Consider the following 23402-nt stretch of genomic DNA (forward strand, 5'->3'; position numbering starts at 1 on the left):
CAAAAGCCAATGGTTCAAAATAAGAAATTTTAGAATTTCAGATGTCCAGTCCATAAACAGAAAGAAGGGTCTATTCTGCACCCCGCCACACCTACCACTCTCATTGGTAGAGCTGGTTCACATTTCAAAAGAATCACAATTGTTTTCAAATGTCGGATTCCTTTATTCATAAAATGTGCACATTATAGTTTACTTAAATACAAAATGTTCACTTTCCTTGCAGGTAAGAAATTTCACTGACATTTCCATGTCAATTAGCTTATTTTTAATAAAAATCCTTCCGTTAAAAATAAATAAACATTTAAATTACTGAACTATCATATTCATTAGTCTCAATACCTCTTAAAATACTTAAAACTTGAGAAAATAGACTCTAAACCTTGCCTAAAGGTGGCATCCAGCTCTGAGTGGTCACACGAGGTGTGTTAGAGCATGGACATGTGACCCCTGGGGCCACCTCCACAGCGGCTCAGATCCCCACCACTGACACTGCTGAAAACCCTGCCCCTCAGCAGGTCGCAAGCTTGTCCCCCAAACAGTGGTGATCCCAGACAGCAATAGGATGATGAATCTGCAGCCACACTGTGCTCCACGTGGGTTTCTGGAAAGGCTGAAGCTGGAGACGGTAACCCTAACGCTGTCCCAGGTCACCCCAGCTAAAGACATTCAACACTAGCCAAAAGTCAGGTTAGTTAAGGGTTCAAAGGCAAATACACTGAAACTCATGAGTAGACCCACCTGGTTTTCAAGCTGAAAGAGAAACACTTTGGTGTCTTCAATAACCCAGGCCTCTAACCAGCAATGAAGGCAACGTCATGGCTGTCCAAGCACAGACGGGTTAAAAGTGCGAAACCAGAAGAAATGCTCACGTGAGCCGTGAAGCCAGGGGCCAAGGCATCAGACACCTCTCCCACCAGCTACGGGGCTCTGGGTGGCATCCTTAGCACAGCCGTCCTGTGACAGCTGTTTAAGGAATCAGCTGCTGACCGTGTTCCTCAAGCTGCAACAATAACATCAGTATTACGGTGGTCTTACGAATACACCATGTGATCCGCCACAGTTAGTAAACACATGAGTACACAACACCAAGGAGGCAAAGCAGAAGAAATATTTACAACTGTCAGAGATGCGCAACACACAGATGGTCACACACACACATCTGAGCCTACTTCAGCCAAATCAAATTGAGCCTGTGAGACACACCAACAGCCACAAAGAAGCTCAATATAAATGTTCCCCAAAATAGTGTATTTTTTTTGTTTAAATCTTCAGAGGTAAGTGACCACTAAACGTTTTGGGTTTAAAACAATGTTTAAAATTATTAAATGGTAAAAGAAATCATGACCAAAGCTTGGGAAACCAGTGCCTGTGTGGAGATCCTTCCCAAAGCAGCTTCAGGCAAAGGAAACCTGGCACAGGCGCCTGCCACCCCTGCCCCTCCATGGGCCTAGAGCGAGGTGCATGTGTGGCTGGGACCTGCAGCGCCTGCCACCCTACCCCCTCCATGGGCCCAGGGCGAGGTACACGTGTGTGGCTGGAACCTGCAGGCCTCTGTGGTGTTGGGTGAAGAGCAGACCACAGAGGGGGCTTTAGAAGTCTCCCTGGGGCCTGTGCTCCCAAGGGCAGACCACTCTCCTCCCCACCCGTTGGGCCCTCTGCTCTGAGCACCACCTGCCCGCTGAACCCAGAGCTGCCCTCTGGGGACCAGGTGACCAAATGGCCCCCATTTACATGTCTCTCTCTTGTCACCAGATAAACAAACATAGGTGCTGCCTCTGAGAGTTAAATAAGCCACCATCCTTCCCATCCCCAAGTCCACGGCACAAGGCCTCTGGGGGTTATCTTCTGAAATGCAGCACAGCCACGAAATTCCTCGGCTCCTCCCCTGTTCAAATCCCCACAACTACAGTGAAAACACCTGCAGGAGCGCAGAAAGCCCTCAGGAACCCTTCCCTAGGGAAGCCGTGGAAAGCACACTGGATGTCACTGGAGCCACACTTGCTTGGAGGGGCACAGAGGCCGCCTGCACTTCCGGCTCTGCTCTGCCCCCGCCTGGCTGAAGGAGAACACTTGGCAGCCTGGAGGGGTGGGGAAAACAAGGTCTTGCAGGATGAGATGGAGTCCAGGAAACTTGAGATTAAAGTGTGTGGGGAACATTATTTGGCCTGGACTCCTCACCCTCTTTTAGAGGAAACATAGAAGTCTTTTTGCCGTAGAACCTGTGAAGGGCGTATGAACAGACTTGAGTACGCCGGGAATTCGAACACCCCCACACAATTACCCCACCTCTTCCCTTGTCAGAAGAGTGTTTGTAAAACGAGGACTCAGAAGCCAAAAGGTGTCATCGGATGTGAAACCAGGCCCGCGTGTAAAATCCCTGATCCAGTATTAAAAGCTGCAGGTGGCACGGGGCGGGGCCGCCTCTCCAAGGGCACTCACACAGCCGGGTGGTGGTATTTGACCTTCCACCGCCTGGACCTCACCCGGAAGAAGAAGTACATCACCATGAGGAACAGGGACGAAGCCACATACAGCACCACACAGAGACTCATGTCCAGGCTGGAGAAGCCGACCCCAAGGAAGGGCACGGCCACCTCCACCTGCTTGTGGACCTTGGGCCCATCCAGACTCTGCAGTCTCACGTCCAGCCTGTGGCGCAAGCTCTCCGGAAGGGCGGGCCTGGGGCCCAGTACACTGGGTGGACGAACGCTCTGGGCGTCTTGGTCTCCATGAGACTTATCTGGGGGAATGAGTCGTTTTTCCTCTTCTTCACCTCTGGCCAGGGGTCCTCCTTCACCAGAATCCCCCTGGTCTGCGGAATAAGTGTCTAAGAGGTTGTCACGGCTATAGTGCTGCTTCAAGAATGTGAGCACGTGGCCTTCATCCCAGCTGTCCAGGCCCTTCATTTCCTCATGGCAGGCTGGGCAGAGGTCTGGAGTGGGCCACTGAAGCTTTGGAAATCTCGGATCCTCACTCGGATGGCCTAGGAAGAAAAGGAAGCAGAAGAGCCAGAGGGAGGAGGCCTGTGAGGCCAGGTGCAGCCTCCAGCCAGCAGATTCCTACTCCTCCCGCCACGGGCCTCCCTCCCCGCCCTTCCCACCCTTCCCCTGCAGTGTGGCCCAGAGGACACCTGCTTCCACAGGCCTCTGCGCATGTGTCCCCTCTACCGTCTCCCAGGCCTGCAAGTAAGCAGAGGCTACAGGCTCGGCCTCTGCCACTTCCTGGACCACACCTGCCCCAACCACCCAGCACTCCACTTCCAAAACAGGTGACAGCACACAGCTCTCACCTTGAGGCCTCTGTCTGCATGGTGCTGCCCGTGTGCCCCTTCCCCACATCGCTGCCCCTCTGCCCTTTCCTGAGGGTGCACTTGAAGCCCACTGCCTCTGCGCCCCGGCCACCTGCACTGTACGGACAGTGGGCCTCAGGTGCACCCTCGGGAAAGGGCAGAGTGGGTGGTGATGCATTTCCACTGTACTTCAGGCACACTGGCCCTTTCCAGACTACAAATCCCTTTCTGTGGTGACATGCTCCCTCTGGGGAACAGCAGGACACACCAGTGGCCCCTCTGAAAGGATGCTGTGTTGGTCTCTATCACCTCACACACTACTACTGATGCTACTTTGTAGAATAAGGAACAAAGTTGACAACTTTTGTGGGACTTTTTATACACTCCTTTAAAAAACCCTCAAACTTCTATTTTTTATGTTTAACGTTTTCATTAAAACGGTGTCACTGGAGCTGCGACGTGAGGAGGAGGAGGGCAACAGTGTGTGTCTCTGCAGTGTGCTCGCTCTCAGGCTGAAAGGCGATGGACACCTAGAGCCTCTACTACGCTGAATCAAGATCAATACTTCTCCAAAAAAATCAAGAAAGATGAAAAGAAATACTGACATGCAGAGAGACAAGCAGAGCTTGCCCCCAACTCTACTCCCAGACGCACTGTGATAGGAGAGGCCTTCGGGTCCCTTCTGCACATGCAAAGACACACGTCTGTCCCGCCGAGAGACCACCCACACGCCCTTCTACCGGGGTCCGTGCCCCCACGGAGCTCCGCACTGCTAAACACAAACCTACCACATACTTCCGACACCTGTGTGCCCGCACGGGTGTTCTGGGTGTTTATCTGACCCATTCCCTGTGGGCGGCCATGCACACAACTCTGCAGCAAGCATCCTTGTAGACACAGCTTTGCACGCCCGGCACGGACTGCCAGGAGGGGATGCAGACAGGACCCACCTTCATAAGGTTTTGCTGCCCAGTGCTCAGCCACTCTTCAAAGAGGGCGCTGAGTCCCCTCTCACAGCGGGGACAAAGCATGGACCAGCAGCACTTGGTGGGAAGCTGCCAGAGCCTCAAGTACGACTGTAGAGTAAGGCACCAGCCCTGGGGGGATGACCCTGGGCAGATCTCCGAGGGGCCTCCCAGGAGCTTGGGTCTCCATACACAGGCTAGAGGTGGGACTGTGTGGGGTGGGACTCTCAGGAGTGACAGTCATGCTGGGTGGTAAGACCCCTTTCTGCTGCAGCCTCATGACGGGGGCGGGGGAGGCACAAGCAGGCTGGGCCTCCAGCAGGCAACAGGCAACAGCAGGGCCTCCAGGTCCAGGCAGGCCTGGCGAGGGTCCTGGTCCCACTGCCTTAGAGCCGAGGGCTTGAAAAAGTGCAGGGAACTCTGTGGGTGGCAGTAATGCAGAGGCTGCCAGGACAGAGAGGCTGAGACACTGCTGACCCTGGGAACAAATCCCCCAGACACAGGCGCCTGCGGCCACATGCCCCAGACCCCGGCAGGCAGGCTCGGCGCAGAGAAAACCCATTTTCCTTAGTGCTTTAGTGTAATATGTTTTCATAATACAGTGGATTAAATAAAAACCCATAGTTCAGTGGCATTTTCTTTTCATCTCTATTAAGATTTATTTCTCATCGGAATTATTTTTAAGCCTAATTTTAATCTGCCACTGATTTAGGATAGTTTGAAGTACTTAACTCTGAGAAAATACATGTGCCCTATTTAATTTTTTTTTAACAAAACCACTGAGAGGTTTGGTTTACATTTGGACAACAGATTTTCATACTAAAATTCCTCATCAAAAATTATGTTCTGGCCGGGTGTGGTGGCTCACTCCTATAATCCAAGCACTTTGGAGGCCAAGGCAGGCGGATCACCTGAGGTTGGGAGTTCAAGACCAGCCTGACCAACATGGTAAAACCCCATCTTTATTTAAAAAAAAAAAAGACTGGGAAAAAAAAAAAGAAAAAAGAAATTATGTTTCAAGCTTTCCAGAGCCAAATACCCTCAGGGTCTAGTGAGGTACCTGAGGGTACAACAGGAAGAATAAGCTACACCCATGTCCACAAGGGCCCAAGAGCCTCCCCAGAGCGAGAGAACCATCTGGAAACCCAGGAACAGAAGCAGCGTGGGAAAGGCTGTGGCTCTGGCAGCTCCCGGCCACCTAAGTCCTGATCCTGTCAGCACAGCAGGTGGCACGAAGACGCAAAGCTCAGAGGCAAGCCCCGCCATGGCCATGCCATCCCCACTGTCCCCAGGACCAGGGCCTCCCACGCCCATGCTGAGACCCCACACCCAGGCACTTCTCACCTGCCAGGCGGCCATTCACCACATTATGCTTCCTCCAAAGCCAGAGGATGGCTTGGTCTGGGGTTTTCACTGAATCCATGGATTCTTTAGCCATTTCCTCAAAGTGCTCACCACACTCCTTACACCCAAAGAAGGTGCGAATGTACCTCCTCACCGTCTGCAGCACAGCCTGGGGGTCATCTTCAAAGCCTGCAGGAGAAAAAAATGCCACTGACAACAGCAGGTGCGTGGGGGTCACCTGACCCCACACTTGTCCACAGAGCCTGGGGGGAACTGCTTCTTACACATCGCGAAGCCCCCTCATGTCTCCACAGGGGCCTCAGGCTGTGGGCACAGACCAGGAGCCAGCACCTGCTCAGATGTCCAACACGGCCAGGTCCCGCAGGCTCTGGAGACATGATGACTGTGCACAGCCCAGAGGCCAGAAGAGCAAGAGAAGGATGAGCCACTCAGGCCCCAGGGAGCCCTTCCAGGAGCACCTTGAATCTCCCACCAGGCTTCCAGCTGTCTGTGCCAGAATGCCTCCTGGACCACCAAGCAATGCTTCTTCCTTGGGATCTACCAGCTGGGTGTAGTCCCTCTTGCCCTACAAGCAACTCCCAGAGGCTGATGCCAGGGCAATGACACTGTTCATTCTAAATCTGTAGTTGTCGTGTTTGAAAGCCCCAGGGCAAGTGGGGACATGGCCTTAAGAAGTGACTCTAGGCTGCCACCAGCCCTGGGCGTGAGGATGCAGAGTGGGTGGGCGGGCACAGGGATGGGTGTACCCACAAGCCAAAGTTCGTGCCACAGTAGGTAAAAACAGACATGGACAGGCCGGGGAGCCTGCATAGACGCTGTGAATGAACAACACACGTCTCAGGAAAGCAACCGCTGATCACGGTGGCAGAAGAGGCTAGCACCACACCGAAGGGGAACCCCTGAGAAAACCAAGAGGGCAGCACGGGGTGGGGCTTGGCAGTCCCCACTCAAGACAACTAATACAGGAGCCTGAACTCACAGATAGGAGACCCACGAGATTAAAACAGATTACACGTCAGTATTAAAAAAAGACATGCTTTCAAGAATGAGTCCATCTTCACCAACAGCAGGCCCTGGGGGAGCTCCCTGCGCTGGTGCAGGCCTGACGCCTGTCGTGGCTCCCTGAGAGCACAGCTGTGCACAGGCCCTGATCTCAGTGTCCAGGTCGATCTGTAATCGTCACGGTTCTCATTTATTTCACCCAGAGAAGGTGAGAGCAGAGCAGACCACCACCTCCTCCTTGACCTCGAGTGTGTCCACGGGCAGCTGGGCGATAATACAGATGGGACGGCAGGCGCTGGCCCTGCCACCCGGCCCGTCTGTCCTGCGCTCCCGCCAGGAGGGCTCCACAGACATCTGCCTTGCATCACCATGTAATCCCCCTCCTCTTCCCACCACATCACCGTGGGTGCGGGGCCCCCCTAATCTTCCGAGTGGACAAGAACCATCAACCTCTACCTGTGGGGGGATTAGAGGCCTTGCAGGCATTTTAGTGGATGGGGCTTAAACATAGAGCAAAGAGAAGAAAAACCTTCCAAGACTTAATCCCATGGCTGCCTCTGACCCAATTCTCTTGGCAGGAGGCTACTCCTGGAGGCTGCTTCCAATACGCTATGGGAGGAAGGAGCGCTGAGAGTCTTGTTAGTGGTGAGCTTTGCCGTCATGCTGCTCTCACAATTCCACTACACTAGGGCCGCTCCCAGAAGAGTTTAAAATCAAATACCCTGGCCCCCAACTTCTCCTTGGTCTGCACTGTGCTCATACTGCCTTTGAGCAGCCCGTGTGATCAGAGCAGATGGAAAGGGGGATGGTGTGATGGCGCAGCTCCTCACCACAACTTTCCCATGCAAACATGGTTTCGTAACTCAGGCTTATGTTTCAGAAGCAGCTTTTTTGGAGACATAGTCTTGCTCTGTTGCCCAGGCTGTAGTGTAGTGGCATGATCTTGGCTTGTCAATCAACCTCCAGTGCTGCGATTATGGGTGTGAGCCTTGAGCCCAGCCCAAAATTGGGTTTATATGGCCTGGCTGGGCATTCACTCAGGCAGTGTGGATGCTCGGATTTCAATTTCTGTTTGGGCAGCTCCCAAGGTTTCTCCCAAAAAACATACACCTCTTTTTACTGTATGATTATGAAAATGATTTGAGGTTAAAAACCACCGTCTCTCCCAACCAGACCCCTGAGAAGCAGTAATCCAATGTTACCCTGCAAGCCAGAACAGAAGAGATTTTCAGAGAGCCACTGCAGCGCTCCCATTCCGGGAGATTCTCCCATACTGTGACTTTGCTGCTTCTCCCATTACCAGGTGGAATCTATTTCTCCTAGCACAAATGTAGGCTAGATCAAAGGGAGGTGGTGGAAGGGATGATATGTGACTCTACACTGAGGCCTCTCAGGAGGTCCTGCCTCAGCCTGGTGCTACCTGGTAGGGAAGCCACATTCAGAAATATGAGGCATTCCAAGGTCCCCTGGACCGACCAGCTGCCGCCAGATGAAGGCAGCCACACGAGGGAGCCCAAGCAGCCCTCACAGAAGAACCACCAGCTGAGCCCAGCCCAAACTGCTGACCCACAGCATGATAAGCAAACACAGCAGAGGCTGCTTAAAGCCCAGCACTTTGGGTTACTTTGTGACATGGCAAAAAATAACTGTAAAAGAATTCGACAATTTTCTTGGAAACAGGATTGAACTGTGCGAGTAAAAGACTACAGCTTGGCTTTAAAGTAAACGTTACTGAACCTGAATCACTGCTTAAACTGGGAAGAGCGCACACACAGCCAAATTCAGAGGGGATTAAGAAGCCAATATATACTTCAGTGTTCTCTGAAGGACAGAGCAGTTCATTTTATCAATTTCCTACTAATTGAAAATTATTAAATCCAACTTTAAAAAGCTTTATAGGCTTTAACCCCTCATGGTGGGTGGCCTCTGTCCTGGCCCCCACAGATCCAGCCACCTAACTCACCCCTCCTGTAATCCCCTCCACTTGCACATGGCCTGGGCCTGGTGACTGACTAGTGAGCAGAATCTGGGATAGATGACAAAATGTCAGCCTCGGGTGGGCACCCACTTGCTGGCTCCCCGACGAAGCTTGCTGCCAGATGTGAGCTGCCCCACAGAGAGGCCCTGGGCGTGGCTTCCAGCCAGCAGCCAGCTTGGAGCTCAGGGCCTTAGGCGAGCCATGTACAAGGAGGCGCATCCTGCTCTCTGCTCCGTGAGGGTGCTGGGAAGACACTCTCTCCCAGTGGGCCTTGGGTGCCCTCCAGGCCTGGCTGACACTCTAACTGCAGCCTCACCGATCCTCAAGAGGACCCGGATGAGGCCATGCCCGACCTCAGAAACTGTAAGCTCATAACCATGGGTGGCTCTCTGGCTGCTAAATGTTGGGGTGATTCATCATGCAACAGCTGATCATGAATATACCACTCCAAATAGATTTCACTTATTCTCCCGTTTTTTTTTTTAAAGCAAAATCAGGGAGTTTACACTGCAGGGAAATTCCCAGCCAGGGTTCTCTCTCCTCTGTGGTTTATTTCCTGCATTTTAGCCATGCACATCCTTGTGAGTTCTAACGAGGGGCACTCGTACTCTGAGGGCACAGCCCTGGGTGAGCTGCTCATATGTGAGGAGTCTGAGGCGATGCTCCCCGCCTCGGTGCCCTGGCAACACGCTACCTCACATATAACAGAACATGCCTCACATACGCAGGCTGGGGTAGCGTGTGGGGCAGACCATCAGCCCCGCTGGCCTGTGCAGGGACAGCTCACCTGTGCCAACCAGTGTGTCTGGGTGGGCCGAGGCTTGAACAGTCAAAGTGTGGAACAGTTTCCAGAGAGAACATGGGTAACCCCTCAACTGAGGTCGGCTTCCTTGACATCCAACCCACTTTATGTGATTAGTAAGGAATATTCCAGAAATCTGAAAAAAAAAAAAAAAAAAAAAAACCCAAAGAATAAAATATAATGGTTGAAATTAAAAACAGCCAACAGATACCGTCTTGACTAAGGAGATGGTGATGGGGGTGTAGTTTACTGAAGCTGTATCCACTGTACACATAAGATCTGCGCCTTCCACCAAGTGCCAATTTAAATTCAAGAAAACAAACGAGAGGAATGGTTTCCTTCACTAAAGCAGCTCTCAAGTCAACCTCTGGAGAGAAGGTTTTTCTGTATTTGATAAACTAGTAATGTTAAGCATAAAACATATCTACCTTTTCTTCTAAATTAGAATTTGCTGTAATGACAGTATTAAAAGAAAAGGCTCGGCCAGAAAACAACGTGTTCACTTTTTTTTTTTGAGACAGACTCTTGCACTGTCACCCAAGCTGAGGTGCAGTGGCACAACCTTGGCTCACTGCAACCTCCACCTCCTGGGTTCAAGCGATTCTCCTGCCTCAGCCTACTGAATAGCTGGAATTACAGGTGCCCACCACACCCAACTAATTTTTTGTATTTTTGTAGAGATGGGGTTTCACCATGTTGGCCAGGCTGGTCTGGAACTCCTGATCTCATGATTCACCCGCCTTGGCCTTCCGAAGTGCTGGGATTACAGGCGAGAGCCACCATGCCTGGCCTAAGGTGTGCTCACTTTTAAGACGCAAGGAGGTGGAGGCGGCCATGGGAGCGGGTGACTGCTGGCAAGTGGGGCTGTAAGCCCCGGGCAGAGTCCCTTCAGTTTGGTCTCATGTCTCAACGTTTCCCTCCCTAAGGGCTCCTGAGCCTGTGCTGTGCTCTCAAGGGAGGTGTCACACATCACAGTCACGTGAGAGGATGCTCCCACAGCCTCAAGCTTGGAGTTGATTCAAGGTGGAAGAGAGACTCAGGCCAGGAGCCCAGCACCGTCCACTGCTCAGCTGCAGCCAGCAAATGGCATGGCTGGCAAAATCATGGCACGATAAATTCCCCTTAAAAGATTCCCAAATCTGCTGTGTGCCGCTGACAAGCAGCACGCCGGGTTTGCTTCCCGCTACTAAACACTCCAGGGGCCGCAGAGAAGCTGCTGATCTGGACTAAGGAGGGAATGGCAGGTGGCAGTGCAGACCTCTTGGGGTGCTAGTCCCTGAGTGAGGCTGGCACCTGCTGGCACCTGGGCTTGGGGAAAGCTCCGGCAGGGCTGCCACACCATTTTTCGTTAATTGACTTTACTAAAATTTTAAAGGTCCAAGTACTACGTTGCTTGAGAAAACCCTGTTTTCTCCAAAGGACAGGCTGTCACAGTGCACTTTCGGTGGGCTGTCCTTACACTGAGGCCTGGGCGTGACGCTGTCACGGGAAACAGGAACAGTAATGGTCGCTGCTTTCCTTCCTCACCGCAGAGCCAGGGCCCTGAGCAGGGAGGAGCAGTGCCAGCTAAGGGCGAGGGAAAGAGGGCGCAGCACGGCTGGTGAGGGTTCTGGGCTCACCCGCATCTTGTTGTTGACCAGGTCCAGCACGGCGTTGTAGGGGATCCTGTCCAGGGGAAGGCTGGCCAGCCACTCCTGCAGCGTCTCCAATAGCTTCCTGACTGGTGGCCGTCCGGGGAACAGCTGCACGAGGAGGGAGCCACCCTGAGGGCTACAGGCCCAAAGTGGGCCCGCCCCCACCGCCGGGGGCATAGCACCTCCAAGGACAAGCCCTCTGTCCACAGAGGGACTGAATCTAGGATGGGGACCTCTCTAAGAACTCTGATGGGAGGCAGGAAACCTGAGGGGCCATGGGGTGGGCATCCAGCCAGCACCTCTCCCCAGGACAGCCTGCACCCATGGCCATGCCCTTCCCCAGCCCTGTCTTTGGCTCACCCACCTGTGCCCATGGAGTTGCTCCCGCCAGGCGACAGGCAAGGTCATGGTACGTGACTCATCACAGAGCTGGTGGGGGCCTGCTGATTTTATTCTGCCTTCCTCATGAGGAGCTCCACTGACCCCGCCCGCCTGCCCACTCAGCTTCCCCTCTGCCATCACTGGCAGCCTGGACTAACTGCCTGCGGGCTTGTGTGGGCCGTGAGACTGGCCGACATCACAACAGCTTGGGGAGCGTCTGGCTGAGAAGACCCCAGGGCTCCGTCTTTTTATGAGGAACTCTGATCGGCTGCTGCACCACAAACTGCAAAACACAGGTCACCAAGAGAGCTCCTAAAACCTGGGCTGAAACCTCACGATGGCAATGCTGGAGCAGAAACGTGGGCATCCTCAGCTCAGTCCAATATATTTTCTCCCATGTAGGTTAAAAAGTACTATGATTCATTTACCAGTATCAAATTTATTTTGGACATCCAAGTAAACTTTAGAAAAATACTAAGAATAACTTATTCATACCCTGGCCTAAGGAGTTACCTATAGCACAAGCATAAGAACTCCCAGCTAGACTCAGGGGCGAGACTGAGAGGAGGGGGAGGAGGGCAGGTCGGTCTCTCGACAGCTGTGAGACTCCAGCGAATTAGCTGGCCGGCGGCCACCACTAAGAGCCACCCTGTCCCCCGCTAATATGATGGACAGATTAGCAGAACACTTTCTTAAAGGAAATGAGGCCAGCTAGAGATTTCTGAACTCTGAATGGCACCGTGGGGTAAAAGCCTGCCTGGGCAATGCTCATGCATGCATCTGAAGCACCTCTTAAGTAAACTCTACCCAAAGTGCTCACTATAAATGATTCTATCATGCATCTTATTTTTGGCAAGAGAAATATTTTAAGTGTAAGCCTCCATATCATTTAGACAGTAACAAGAGACTGAGGAAGTGGAGTTCTACCTGACCACCTCCCTGGCTGGTACTCTGGGCACAGCCAGGCCTGAGCTCTGTTGGGCTGTGTCTCTGCCTGGTCATGCTAACCCCCTCAGTGGTCTCAGACACCACACTGTGCTGGTGACAGCGCTGAGTGTGAAGCCCCCAGCACCACTCCCTGAACCTGGCTAGTGGAGCAGGTGCACACCCCACCTGGATCTGCACTGCCCAGCCTCTCCTCTCCCCACAAGCCCCGTGCACTGGCCCCTGAGAGCCAGCGGAGGTGTGTGCCTCCGCTCCTGCCTCCGTCTCCTCTCCAGCCAGCCAGAGCTGGGCTTTACCAACCAATAGGTGCTTGGCTCATGCCTTCTGCCCCTCTCCACATCCACTGCTCCAGCCCCAGTGCTGGGAACAGCACTTGGGAAATTGGTGGAATGAGCTGGGGCAGAGGCCTAGGCGGACAAAGCGAGGTGGAGAACACCTCAACGGAGGCTGGTGGAGCCCCTCGCAGTGTCCGACGGCCCCAGGCACCCACTCTGTGCAGGGTCAAATTCCCACAAGCAGCCCAGACCAGAACCGGACCGCACCTTTGCCACAACAGTCACAAAGTCCTTGAGCGTCTTCAGCTCCGCTCCGGCCAAGGACCTGTGGGCCGCCAGCTCTACCCGCAGGAGGTAGTGCAGACCCGACTCCAGGTCCGCTGTGTACAGCTTCGACCTAGGACAGAACATGGCGGCATCAGGGCACACTGGCCTTTCCCTTCACAGCAATTCTCCCTGTCCTGGCTGCTCCCCTTGGACCCCTGGCCCCGGGAGGGTTCCTAGAGGCCCTCAGCGGCTGGGATGGGTTTCTGAGCGAACCCGCCCTGCAGATGCGCAGCCTTCAGTCTGCATGCACTGTCTCCCGGGGACTTCCATTCAAGAGGAATACTTGCTTGTCAAATTCCCTCCAAACCACGACTTCTGAATTTTCTTCTTTGTTTGGCTTTTCAGGCAAGGAAAGTGGTTTTTTCCTCACATCCGGCAATGACTTCAAATAAGAGGAAAAGAAGGCCCGAAAAGGCTTCGCGCTGCAAGAGAAGGGAAGGCAAAGTTGAGAAGACGCCCCGTTATAAAATCCAACAATCAGAGCCCGGGGTTCGGTGAAGTTCTGGCCCACCCCATTCAGCCTTCGGACATTTACTGGGGCCTGGGCCGGGCTGAGCTGCCACCTGAGGGATAAGAGGAGACACACCAAATCCACAGATTTACAACCAGGTCTAGTTGTGATAAGTGCTAGGACTCATTCATGTCTGTGGGGATCTTAAGGCGTTCTGTGAAGCCAGGTTGAGCATCTGCCAAGATCAGCTTTACTCCGACTGCGGTTCCCAACACGCCTAAGAGCCTTCGCTGACGCGCCCACAATCTGCCAGCCTGAGTGGGGCATCTGGAAGTCGGGCCTGGGTGGATGTCAGCCGTCCCCCCCGCCCGAGCTCCCTGCACGCCCGCCCTGTGTGGACAGCATGGAGCTGTCCTTCTGAGGACATGCTCGATGCCATGACCCGGCGCTTCAGGGTGACTCAGAGCTTGCTGTTTCCAAAGACAGAACCGAAGGGTAATATTTGCAAAAGTATTAAAATACCTATAAAAACATCAACATTATTTTACATAAAGAAGTTGTCTACAGGATACTTTTAACACTGAACAAAGCTGGCAGCGGTTCAGGCAGCTGTGCCAAGGGCAGTGGGGTGCCCCAGACCTGGAAGGGCCACCTCTTTGGCAGGGCAGGGCCCCAAGCACTCAGAGCATCTCCCAACAAGCTCAATGGCCTGTGGTTACCCTGAATTGCAGCTTTATCTTTTCTGTTTTCACTTATTTATTTATTTATTTTTGAGACACGATCTTCCTCTGTTGCCCAGGCTGGAGTGCAGTGGTACAGTCTCAGCTCACTGCATCCTCAACCTCCTGGGCTCAAATTATCCTCCCACCACAACCCCCTGAGTAGCTGTGACCACAGGCACACTCCACCATATCCAGCTAATGGATATGGTTTTTCATAGGATGGAGTCTCACTATCAACCCAGGCTGGTCTCAAACCCCTGGGCTCAAGCGATCCTCTCACCTCAGCCTCCCAAAGTGCTGGGATGACAGGTGTGAGCCACAGCGCCTGGTTTCTTTCTCAAAAGGACAGAAAACCAGCCAAGCAGCTGCGGTGCTCAGGGCTTCTGCATGGCTCCCTCTCTACCCCAGTCGCTTTAGAAAAGGCTGGTCTGGAAGCTGCCAGAGACAGGAAACACGTCCTGTCTTCTTGCTGCCGTGTCCCTGCACCCAGGACAGGCGTCTACCAGCAGGCCCAGCTGTTTTATTTTTAGTTTAGATGGGGTCTCACAATGTTGCTCACGCTGGTCTTGGACTCCTAGACTCAAATGACTCACCTGTACCCAGCCTCATTTTTCTTTTTCCAGCCTTATTGTAGCCGTCTCTACTGTTTAGCTGGGTGTATCTTAGGGGCACACAGGCACTTGCACAGAGGCAAAGGGCTTGTCAGGCTTCTGTGGCTCTCAGAGGAGACAGCAGCAGCACGAGAGGAGCAGGGCCTGGCGCCCACCCTACCTCTCATTCTGCAGAGGTGGGCATGTGGGCTTGTCTGCGTGCAGGGCCTGGTGCCCACCCTCCCTCTCATTCTGCAGAGGTGGGGGAGTGGGCTCACCTGACAGCCCCAGACACGGCCCATACTGCAGCCCAGAGTCCATGGGGAGCAGTGTAGGAGCACCTGCTGCTCTTAAGCCCAGCCCAGTAGCCCTTGAGCATGTGCTGGTTCAGCCACAGTTTACTCTGCAGCTCTTGGTGAGTCACCACGACAGGCTCCTCCCAGGTGCAGCGACACAACAGTGAGAAAAGAGAAATAAATGAAAACAGCGCAGATCAGCAAGACCCAAGAGCTGAGGGCCAGGGCCCAAATCTGCCTGGGGAAGGGAGGCGGAGGGGCCAAGGGCTCCCCGGATCTCACACCAGACTCGCCCTGTCTACTCCGCACGGCATGGGTTTCCCGGATCCCACCCTGAAACTCACACGTTAATCAATCCACATGACCCATTTGGGTGGATCAGGAAACACGAGGGAACTGAAGAAACCCCGAGTTTCTCCAGAAACGCTTTGTCCCCGTCCAGCGCTCGAGTGACCACGATGTTTTCATATGGGATCAGGTCTAGGATCACCTGGGTGATGAGAACATAGTGATACGTTCACAGGGGAGGACAGTTTTCCCAGAAAACGAGACGCTGTGCAGACACATGGCCTCGCAGGCAGCCTTTCACAACCGGACAGGACGTTTCTCCCACTACAGGCAAGACCCTCACTCACAGCTTCATTTTTATCACACTTTAGGGCAACTGATGGGACACACCATGGGCAGAAACTACAGTCTTATTTGGCAATTTTACAGACCAGTCAAAGAAAACATTAATGAATCTGCACTTGACTTTCTAAAGCCAGTGTGCCTCCCACAACACTGACACTGGTCAAGTGGGGCTCTGCACACACCAGCCATGCCCCATGGCCTCACGCACCTGTCCCGTGTGTGGAAGCTTCATGGCCAGGGCAGGAGGCCTCGATCTGCCGCTCCTCCCCAGCCACCCTGCTCCTGTTTGGCTTTGCCCAGACTGAAGGGGCAATAGGGTCTGTGACAGAGGGACCACAGGAGTGGCATCTCAGGATTTCAGAAGAAACCCTGTGTGTGCCAACGCCACATGGGGCATTCATCTCTCCTTCTCTTAGACAGCAACAAAACCATCTGCTTCTCAAATCCAGGGCCCTGGCTAGAGGAATGGATGGGCGCACTCTGAGTGGCCGTGCCTCTCCTGAGCTGGCTATGTCTGCTGAGAGCTGATCACTACTCTGGGGCCACACTGGTCTCTGGCCTGGGCCCTGCTGTGACTGTGCTGAAGAGCACTCCTCCCACATGGGTGGAGCCTGGCTTCCCTGAATGCTCCAGCATGCCAGGGAGGCAGGAGAGCGGGTCCAGCAGCAAGACGGGCCTGCACGCCCCTCTTCTCGGAGGAACTCCTGCATCTGGTCTGCATGTGTGTGGAGGCCCTGTCCGAGACAGCGAGTGCACGAGGGGGCCCTGGGATGGGGCAAGGGGGCTGGGAGAACAACATACCGCTAGCGGCTCCTCAGTCCTCCACAGAGAATCTAGCCAACCCCGGGGAGGCATCCTGGCATCACACCAAGCCTGCAGGAGTGGTGCTGGGGTGCCAGGGCATAAAATGAGACGGCCACAGTGCAGGTGTCTGCAGCTTCCTTCCCAAGTGCACCACCAAAAGCCCTCCCAGGGGCAAAGCTGTTCCCTCCCTGCACCATCAGGCCCCCCAGTGCAAAAGCCCTCCCAGGACAAAGCTGTTCCCTCCCTCCACCATCAGGCCCCCCAGTGCAAAAGCCCTCCCAGGGGCAAGGATGTTTCCTCCCTCCACCGCCAGCCCCTCTGCAGTGGACAGAAAACCAGTCGCCCAGCAAGCTGCAAAGAGGAGGAGGAGCAGCTCAGGGTGAGTGCTGGGCAAAGGAGCATGCGACGAGGCCTTCCCTCATCTCTCGTCTCCGGGAAGACGGTCGGCAGTAACCACTTTCCGTGAGCTGCCCCTGCACCTGGTCCCTGGATCTTATTTAGACTTGGCCAAAAGCAAGGCTTCAGAACTGACTGTTCATGTGAAATCAAAGGATCACAATGACAGAAACCATGTTTTACAGAATCCTGGATTTGGCAAAAATGTTAAGAGTTCAGAATATAGCAACGAGAACATCTCAGTAATAACGTATAAGAAACCCAGAATGACCTCAGGGCGAGACGCATAGGTCATAAAAACGGGCTCTTCTGCAAAACCCTGGCTTAGTCTCACACCTGGGCGAGGCCAGCTTCTGAACCCTGCCCCCGCCAAGCTCGTTCCTCCTAACACTCTTCTCCAGACACCAGTGACTTTGCTGAGTGACACCAACTACCCTTCTGATCATGAACGAGGACTAAAGCCACGGGCAGGAGCCGAGACGCTGAAGCAGTGACCAGCACCCGATCCACTGCCACCCCCAGTCACACCACGCAGCGACACGCGCAGCCCACGCAGACCGATACCTCTCGTCCAAGGTAGGAACTGTTGCTTTCAAAGACAATAGCCACGTAATGGCTGCCACGGTGGTCAATGAGAGAAAGAACATCACTGGGCCTTTTAAGAGAAAGAGAGGCTTTTAGTGCTGTCAACAGCATTGAGCTGGCCACCACGTCCCAGTGGCCACATCACTTAATAAAACCTATTAAGTTTCTTGTGCGGTTCCACGTGAGCCTAATGCCGCCTTCTTCCTAGAGCTACTCACTGGATGGGGTTCAGGGGCGGGCAGGCGGGGGGCCAGCTCCCCTCCGTGTGGTTCTGCAGGAAGTCAATCATGGTCTGTCTGACTGTTCGAAGCTCGCGGTCAGGTCCTGCCGGAAGCACAGCAAGGTCAGAGCTGTGTGTGCAGCTGTCCTTGCGGGGCAGCCCCATATCCAGGGATAGCAGTCCCACCCACGCCCGGGCCCAAAGACAGCAGAGCACAGGTGGCAGCGGCAGGTACAATCCAAGCTGTGTGAGGATGCCACCCATAGGTGTGGTATAGACAGCGCTGGATTCACACGCCTGGAGACCACACAGCAATGAGACAAGTGTGGATGGGCCACAAGCGTGAATGGGCCTCAGAGATACAGCAACAGCAGCGGATGGTGAGACACAGCACAGCCAGGAGCAGGCCTGGCAACGCCACCAGGTCACTCACACCCAGAGCCCCCCGAGGATGTGGTCTGCGGGGTCTGCTCACACTCTGGGCAATGCTCACCTGGGTGGGATCGTTTGTAAAAATTCCTTGGGTGTGTACATATGATCTGTGCATGTCTCCAAATATTTTTACAAGAACAAATTCATTCTGAAAAAGTTTTTACTACTATATTTGCCAGGCAAGGCAAAGCATAGCATGAAAACTTCTCTTTGAAGCTATTAATGTTTGAACTCTTAAGAGAAAACCGGGAGAAAGGTCAGCAGAGGCAAAGGTGCTGACCCGGCTGGCAGCTCCCCAGGCTCTGGGACCGTGTGTCTTCAGCAGGTTCCAGAGGGGAATCTCAGGAATTAAAATAAATGCTTTTGTCCTTACCTTTAAAAGTTTCTCCCGTTGTAAACTCCTTTGTAAATGCTTTAAAATACTAAGAGGAAAAACAGAGAGCAAGTAAGAGGCAGCCCCCTGGGCATCTGCACATTTGTCCAAGCAACAAAGTGACTGTCACCTCAGAGCTTTACTCAATTTCCTTCAGAAAGTTTTCATAAACTGATGAAACCACAGGCTTCTTTCTCCACATCTCTGTGCATATGAGCGTTTCCTATCAGATTTACGAAAGGGCTGATTTCCAAACAGCATTCCCATCATTTACATTTTCTGACCCAGAAGGGCTAGAAGTCACACAATTCAGTTGGGCCGGAATCATACAGGACACTGCTCTCTGGGACTGGGTAGTGAGTGTGTCCCTAACGGTGAGCTATAACATCAGCTGCAACGACACAAAGAATTTACAGGACGAGGAGACACCATGCAGTACCTCTGAGTGGATGAAAAGGGTTCTTGTGTTAAAATTAAAAACCTTCTGCATCAAAGGCACATTACAGACAATGACAAGACAAGGTTACAGGATGGGCGGGGATGAAATCAGTAAGAGAAGCACACTCGAACCAAGAGGGAAACAGAGAGATGACAGGCACAGACACTCCCCACAGTGGCACCCACAGGCATGGACACTTCCCACGGTGACACCCACATGCACGGACACTTCACACGGTGACACCCACATGAACGGACACTTCACACAGTGACACCCATGGCCCACAAAGCCAGCTGTGCAGGCACCACGGCCGCCGGGGAAATGTAAACAAAGTCGCCAGTGCTTCTGTTCTGTGGGCGAGCACAGGCCTGGCGCGAGGCCCAGGGGTTCTCTTCCAGCCTCAGCTCTTCCCACACCCGGGGAATGCACACAGCAGGGCAGTTCAAAGCCACCAAAGCTTGGAAAAGCCCATGCGCCTGGCAACGAGGGGTTCTGGTCCTCAGAGTGACGCCACCGGACAATCCCATCCAATCAGCCAATGGGCATCATGGTGGATACGGACATCCCCTTAAGTAACGGAAAGAAGGCCCAGAAGCTTCCACACAGCAGTGTGGCCTGTGTCTGAAGCTAAAACAAAATAGGAAGCCATTCTGATGTGATCACACGCTGGGGGCAGGCAAGCAAGTGTGCCTCACAGGCCCCGAGAGGCCCTGGGGTGGGGCTGACACTGGGCAGCCCAGCGTGCCACCTGTCGGGGCAGGACCACAGGCGCTACCAGCACAGTGAAAACAGTAGCCCAGGAAGCAAGGAAGCCACTGTGACGTGACACCACACCACACAGCAGGGTGCCAGGGCTGAGAAGGACGGGTCACAAAGCTTCCTGCGAAGTGGGCCCAAGGCACCACATTCCTGGAGATGTCCGTATCCAGGTGTACAGGAGGTGGCGGTGCCAGTGTGTACATGTGAGCTCTGCACCGGCCATGACAAGGTCACAGGCACCTCTGCCCCCTAGTGGGAGCAATAGGCACAGCGTCATATGTAGGCTGACCTCAGCTCAGGAACACAGAGGCCGTGTGTGCGTGGCCGGTGTGAGTGTGTGAGTGCATGAGCAATGTGTGAATGCATATGGGTGCGTGTGAGTGTGCATGTGTGAGAGTATGTGTGTGTGGTCCACCGAGGAGCCCCGTGGTACACAGACCGCATGTGTGGCCTCAGGCCAGAGTGCCAGCCCTCACACTCCCAGCGTCCTCATGCCCTAGGGCTGTGCAGGCTGCAGGGGTCTTTTCACGCACCCTCCATGTGAGCAGGGCTATGTGTGCATGGACAGTCCCACAGACACTTCCACCACACAACAAGGTGAACGAGAGCTGCCCCCGCAAACATCAGCTCCTTCAAATCCTGCTGAGTTTCAGGCAGCAAAAGCCAGAGCAGCCAAAACGCAGGCACCACAGTGTGGCAAATTTTAACAGAGCCCCCACGGTACTCACCCGGAAGGTGGGGTAGAAGTGGATGTCGTAGTCATGGCACACGGCCTGGTTCTTGTCTTCCATGCAGTCAAGAGCGGCGACGCGGATGGCGCTAGCCCAGTCTAAAATGCAGGAGCACGACCTTCAGTGTGGCGGGCACTGGACTCCCATGAAGCCCAGGACCCAGCAGGCCCACTCCAGGCTGCCGCCCCTGAAAGACCAGCCCCCAGCCCTTTTAGGTCATCAGTCAGGCCCTCTCCACAGTGTCTGTGTGGAGCTAGGAAGAGGATTTCCACCAGCAGCATGGTGCCTCTCCTCCCACAGATGATCACAGAACAAGCGGACTTGTGCTGAACGTGCACGTCATGGAGCAGGGATGAGGCTGTGGTCCCTAATTAAACCACACCCTGATGGACGGTGACAGAAGCAGTTGTCAGCCGCCAGTACTTCACAGGACAGCAAGCACGTGCAGATTAATTGGATGTGGCCCAGGCTGTATGGCGAGAACGTTCCCATGTTCTCACTCCAATGAGCAGGCATGGGCAGCATCTGACCAGGGTCTCTGCAGGAAGGATGCCTCTACAGGCACACAGGAAGCAGTTTCAACACCACCCCAAGGTCTGCCCACAAACCCTGGACACCTGTGCCATTTTGGGGGGCTAAAAGGAGCCATATTTACATGTTTTTGTTCCTATCTCTAGATGAAGTGTTTACTATGGAAAGTTTCTAACACGTAAACAAAATAGAGATAAAAATATAACAAGCCCCACACGTCCCACCTCTTGGATCAGTAATTATCAGCTCTAGGTGAACCCTGTTTTGCCAAGTCTCCACCCACTTCCAGACCTGTCCCAGAGCAAATCTCAGGGCACACTATTTCCTCACAGAATCCACCCAGCTGTGCCTCTGAAAGATGAAGACTCTCCACTGGGCACAGTGGCTTGCACCTATAATCCCAGCACTTTGGGAGGCTGAGGCAGGCAGATCGCTTAAGCTCAGGAGTTTGAGACCAGCCTGGGCAACATGGTAAAACCCTGTCTCTAAAAAAATACAAAAAATTAGCTAGGCATTGGTGGCGCACATCTGTGGTCCCAACTACTCGGGAGGCTGAGGTGGGAAGATCACTTGAGTCCAGAAGGCAGAGGCTGCAGTGAGCCGTGATCATATCACTGCACTCCAGCCTGGGCGACCGGGGGAGACTCTGTCTTAAAAAAAAAAAAGACCCCATTTGTTTAAAGTTTGTTTGAATCCAGATCCCAGCAAGGCTTGCTGGTTGCTGCTAGCGGGTCCTGGTACCTTCCTTCTCTGGGTTTGGCCAACAGCACCCCGGATGCCTGGATTCTCTGTAACACGGTACCGAGATCTAGATTTTTTGGTGAGATTACTTTGTAGGTAGTAGGGCATGCTTCCGCTCAGAGGCGAGCGACACCTCTCTCCTTCGTGATCATGACCTAAATGCATTAATGCACCAGGGCTGCAGCAAAATGGTGGTGTGTCATCTCCCACTCCTCCTGTTTGCTCATGATAAGCTGGGACACTTCTGTAAAGAGAGACCTGCCCTCACTGCCACCCAGAGATATGACTCACATGAGAAAGCAGAGGGCATGGCTCACGCCAGTCACCAGTGTCAAAGTCATGGTTTCCCAAGGTGACCAAGGAGGTTTTCTTTTTAAAAGGTTTATGTTCTTTCTCTGGGATGTAAAAATTGTACTGCCAACGATTCACCAACAGTCCCTGGCTCCTCACCTGGTAGGGGTCCTTCCAGGCCCTGGGGCTTCCGGGGACAGCCTAAGGGGGCATCAATGGGGCAAGGGACAGGCGCTGGCTGTCCTGGAGCCTGGAGGCCTTGGCAGAGCTGGCTGGCAGAGCGGCAGGACACACTGTGCCGTGGGGAGAAGAGGTGAGACCCAGGTGCCCCGCAAACAGACCTGCTTGGAGGAATGGAGCCAGCCACACGTGGCACTGCTCTGGCACAGCCTTGCAACTGGGAGTCCAGCGATTTCTGAATGGGAACGTATATCTGCCTGTCACTGAGATACTGATGAGGCTCTCTATTGCCTTATATTCTGATTCTGACCACTGTCTAAAGCAATGATTGGACTATCATGTAAAAAGAGTAAGAAGTCTCTGAGAACAAGCTATGATCTCAAACTCAGAGTTCTGTTAAAAGCATGCCTGGAAGAGACAGAAAACATCACCAGATGCTGTACAAATCACAAAGGCTTGTGTGTGTTGGTGGTTCAGATACATACTATACCACAGCTTTAAGATACTGGTCTTTTCTCTCTGTAATTAAAAACAAAACAAACAAACGAAATATCTTTCAGAAACAATGACCAAATATCACTCCCAGCCACACTGGCTAAGTGAAACCAATTCATGTTTCCAGGCCGCTTTAAACAGATGAGGGAAAAAGCCCCACGAGCTCCCCTGCACCCTGGCCACACTTTCCTGAAGTCTCAGGCTACATGGAACTGAGAAAGAACATGAATGCTCTCATCCAATCATCGAGGAGACGGCAGAGGACATGGAAACAGAAGGCGTTTCCAGCAGCCCCGCAGTTGGCTGCTCCCGGGAGGCCCCCACAGCCTCGGCTCCTCAGCCCATGCATCCTGGCAAAGTGTCTCATTTCTGTGGGCTTTTTTTTTTTTTTGAGACGTAGTCTCATTCTGTCACCCAGGCTGAAGTGCAGTGGCACGATCTTGGCTCACTGCAACCTCCGCCTCCTGGGTTCAAAGGATTCTGCTGCCTCAGCCTCCCGAGTAGCTGGGACTACAGGTGCACGCCACCATGCCCAGCTAATTTTTGTATTTTCAGTAGAGATAGGGTTTCACCATATTGGCCAGGATGGTCTCGATTTCTTGACCTCATGATTTGCCCATCTTGGCCTCCCAAACTGCTGGGATTACAGGTGTGAGCCACCACGCCTGGCCTTCTGTGGCCTTTTATATAGCTCACAATTCCACAAGGTTTCGTTCTGTGTATTGAGAAATTCTATGACACATTTTTATTTAAGACTTTTTTTAAAAAAG

At 53.3% G+C, this 23402-nt stretch overlaps 1 protein-coding gene across 2 annotated transcripts in view; it reads right to left on the minus strand.

Moving 5' to 3' along the window:
- Nucleotides 1–142: 142 nt before the first annotated feature.
- Nucleotides 143–23402, minus strand: part of QSOX2 (quiescin sulfhydryl oxidase 2) — a 38908-nt gene continuing 15648 nt past the window's right edge. For both annotated transcript variants that reach the window (XM_035262824.3, XM_078331681.1), the window contains exons 2-12: nucleotides 20392–20492; nucleotides 18466–18514; nucleotides 17659–17764; nucleotides 17420–17510; nucleotides 15367–15512; nucleotides 13251–13385; nucleotides 12904–13033; nucleotides 11021–11143; nucleotides 9387–9537; nucleotides 5599–5787; nucleotides 143–2983 (exon numbers count right to left, since the gene is read on the minus strand). In XM_035262824.3, coding sequence (XP_035118715.1) covers nucleotides 2436–2983; nucleotides 5599–5787; nucleotides 9387–9537; nucleotides 11021–11143; nucleotides 12904–13033; nucleotides 13251–13385; nucleotides 15367–15512; nucleotides 17420–17510; nucleotides 17659–17764; nucleotides 18466–18514; nucleotides 20392–20492 — 1769 coding nt within the window. In that variant the 3' untranslated portion in view covers nucleotides 143–2435. The remainder of the gene's footprint in view (nucleotides 2984–5598; nucleotides 5788–9386; nucleotides 9538–11020; nucleotides 11144–12903; nucleotides 13034–13250; nucleotides 13386–15366; nucleotides 15513–17419; nucleotides 17511–17658; nucleotides 17765–18465; nucleotides 18515–20391; nucleotides 20493–23402) is intronic.

Source organism: Callithrix jacchus, chromosome 1 (assembly GCF_049354715.1).
Source record: "Callithrix jacchus isolate 240 chromosome 1, calJac240_pri, whole genome shotgun sequence".
NCBI lineage: Eukaryota > Metazoa > Chordata > Mammalia > Primates > Cebidae > Callithrix > Callithrix jacchus.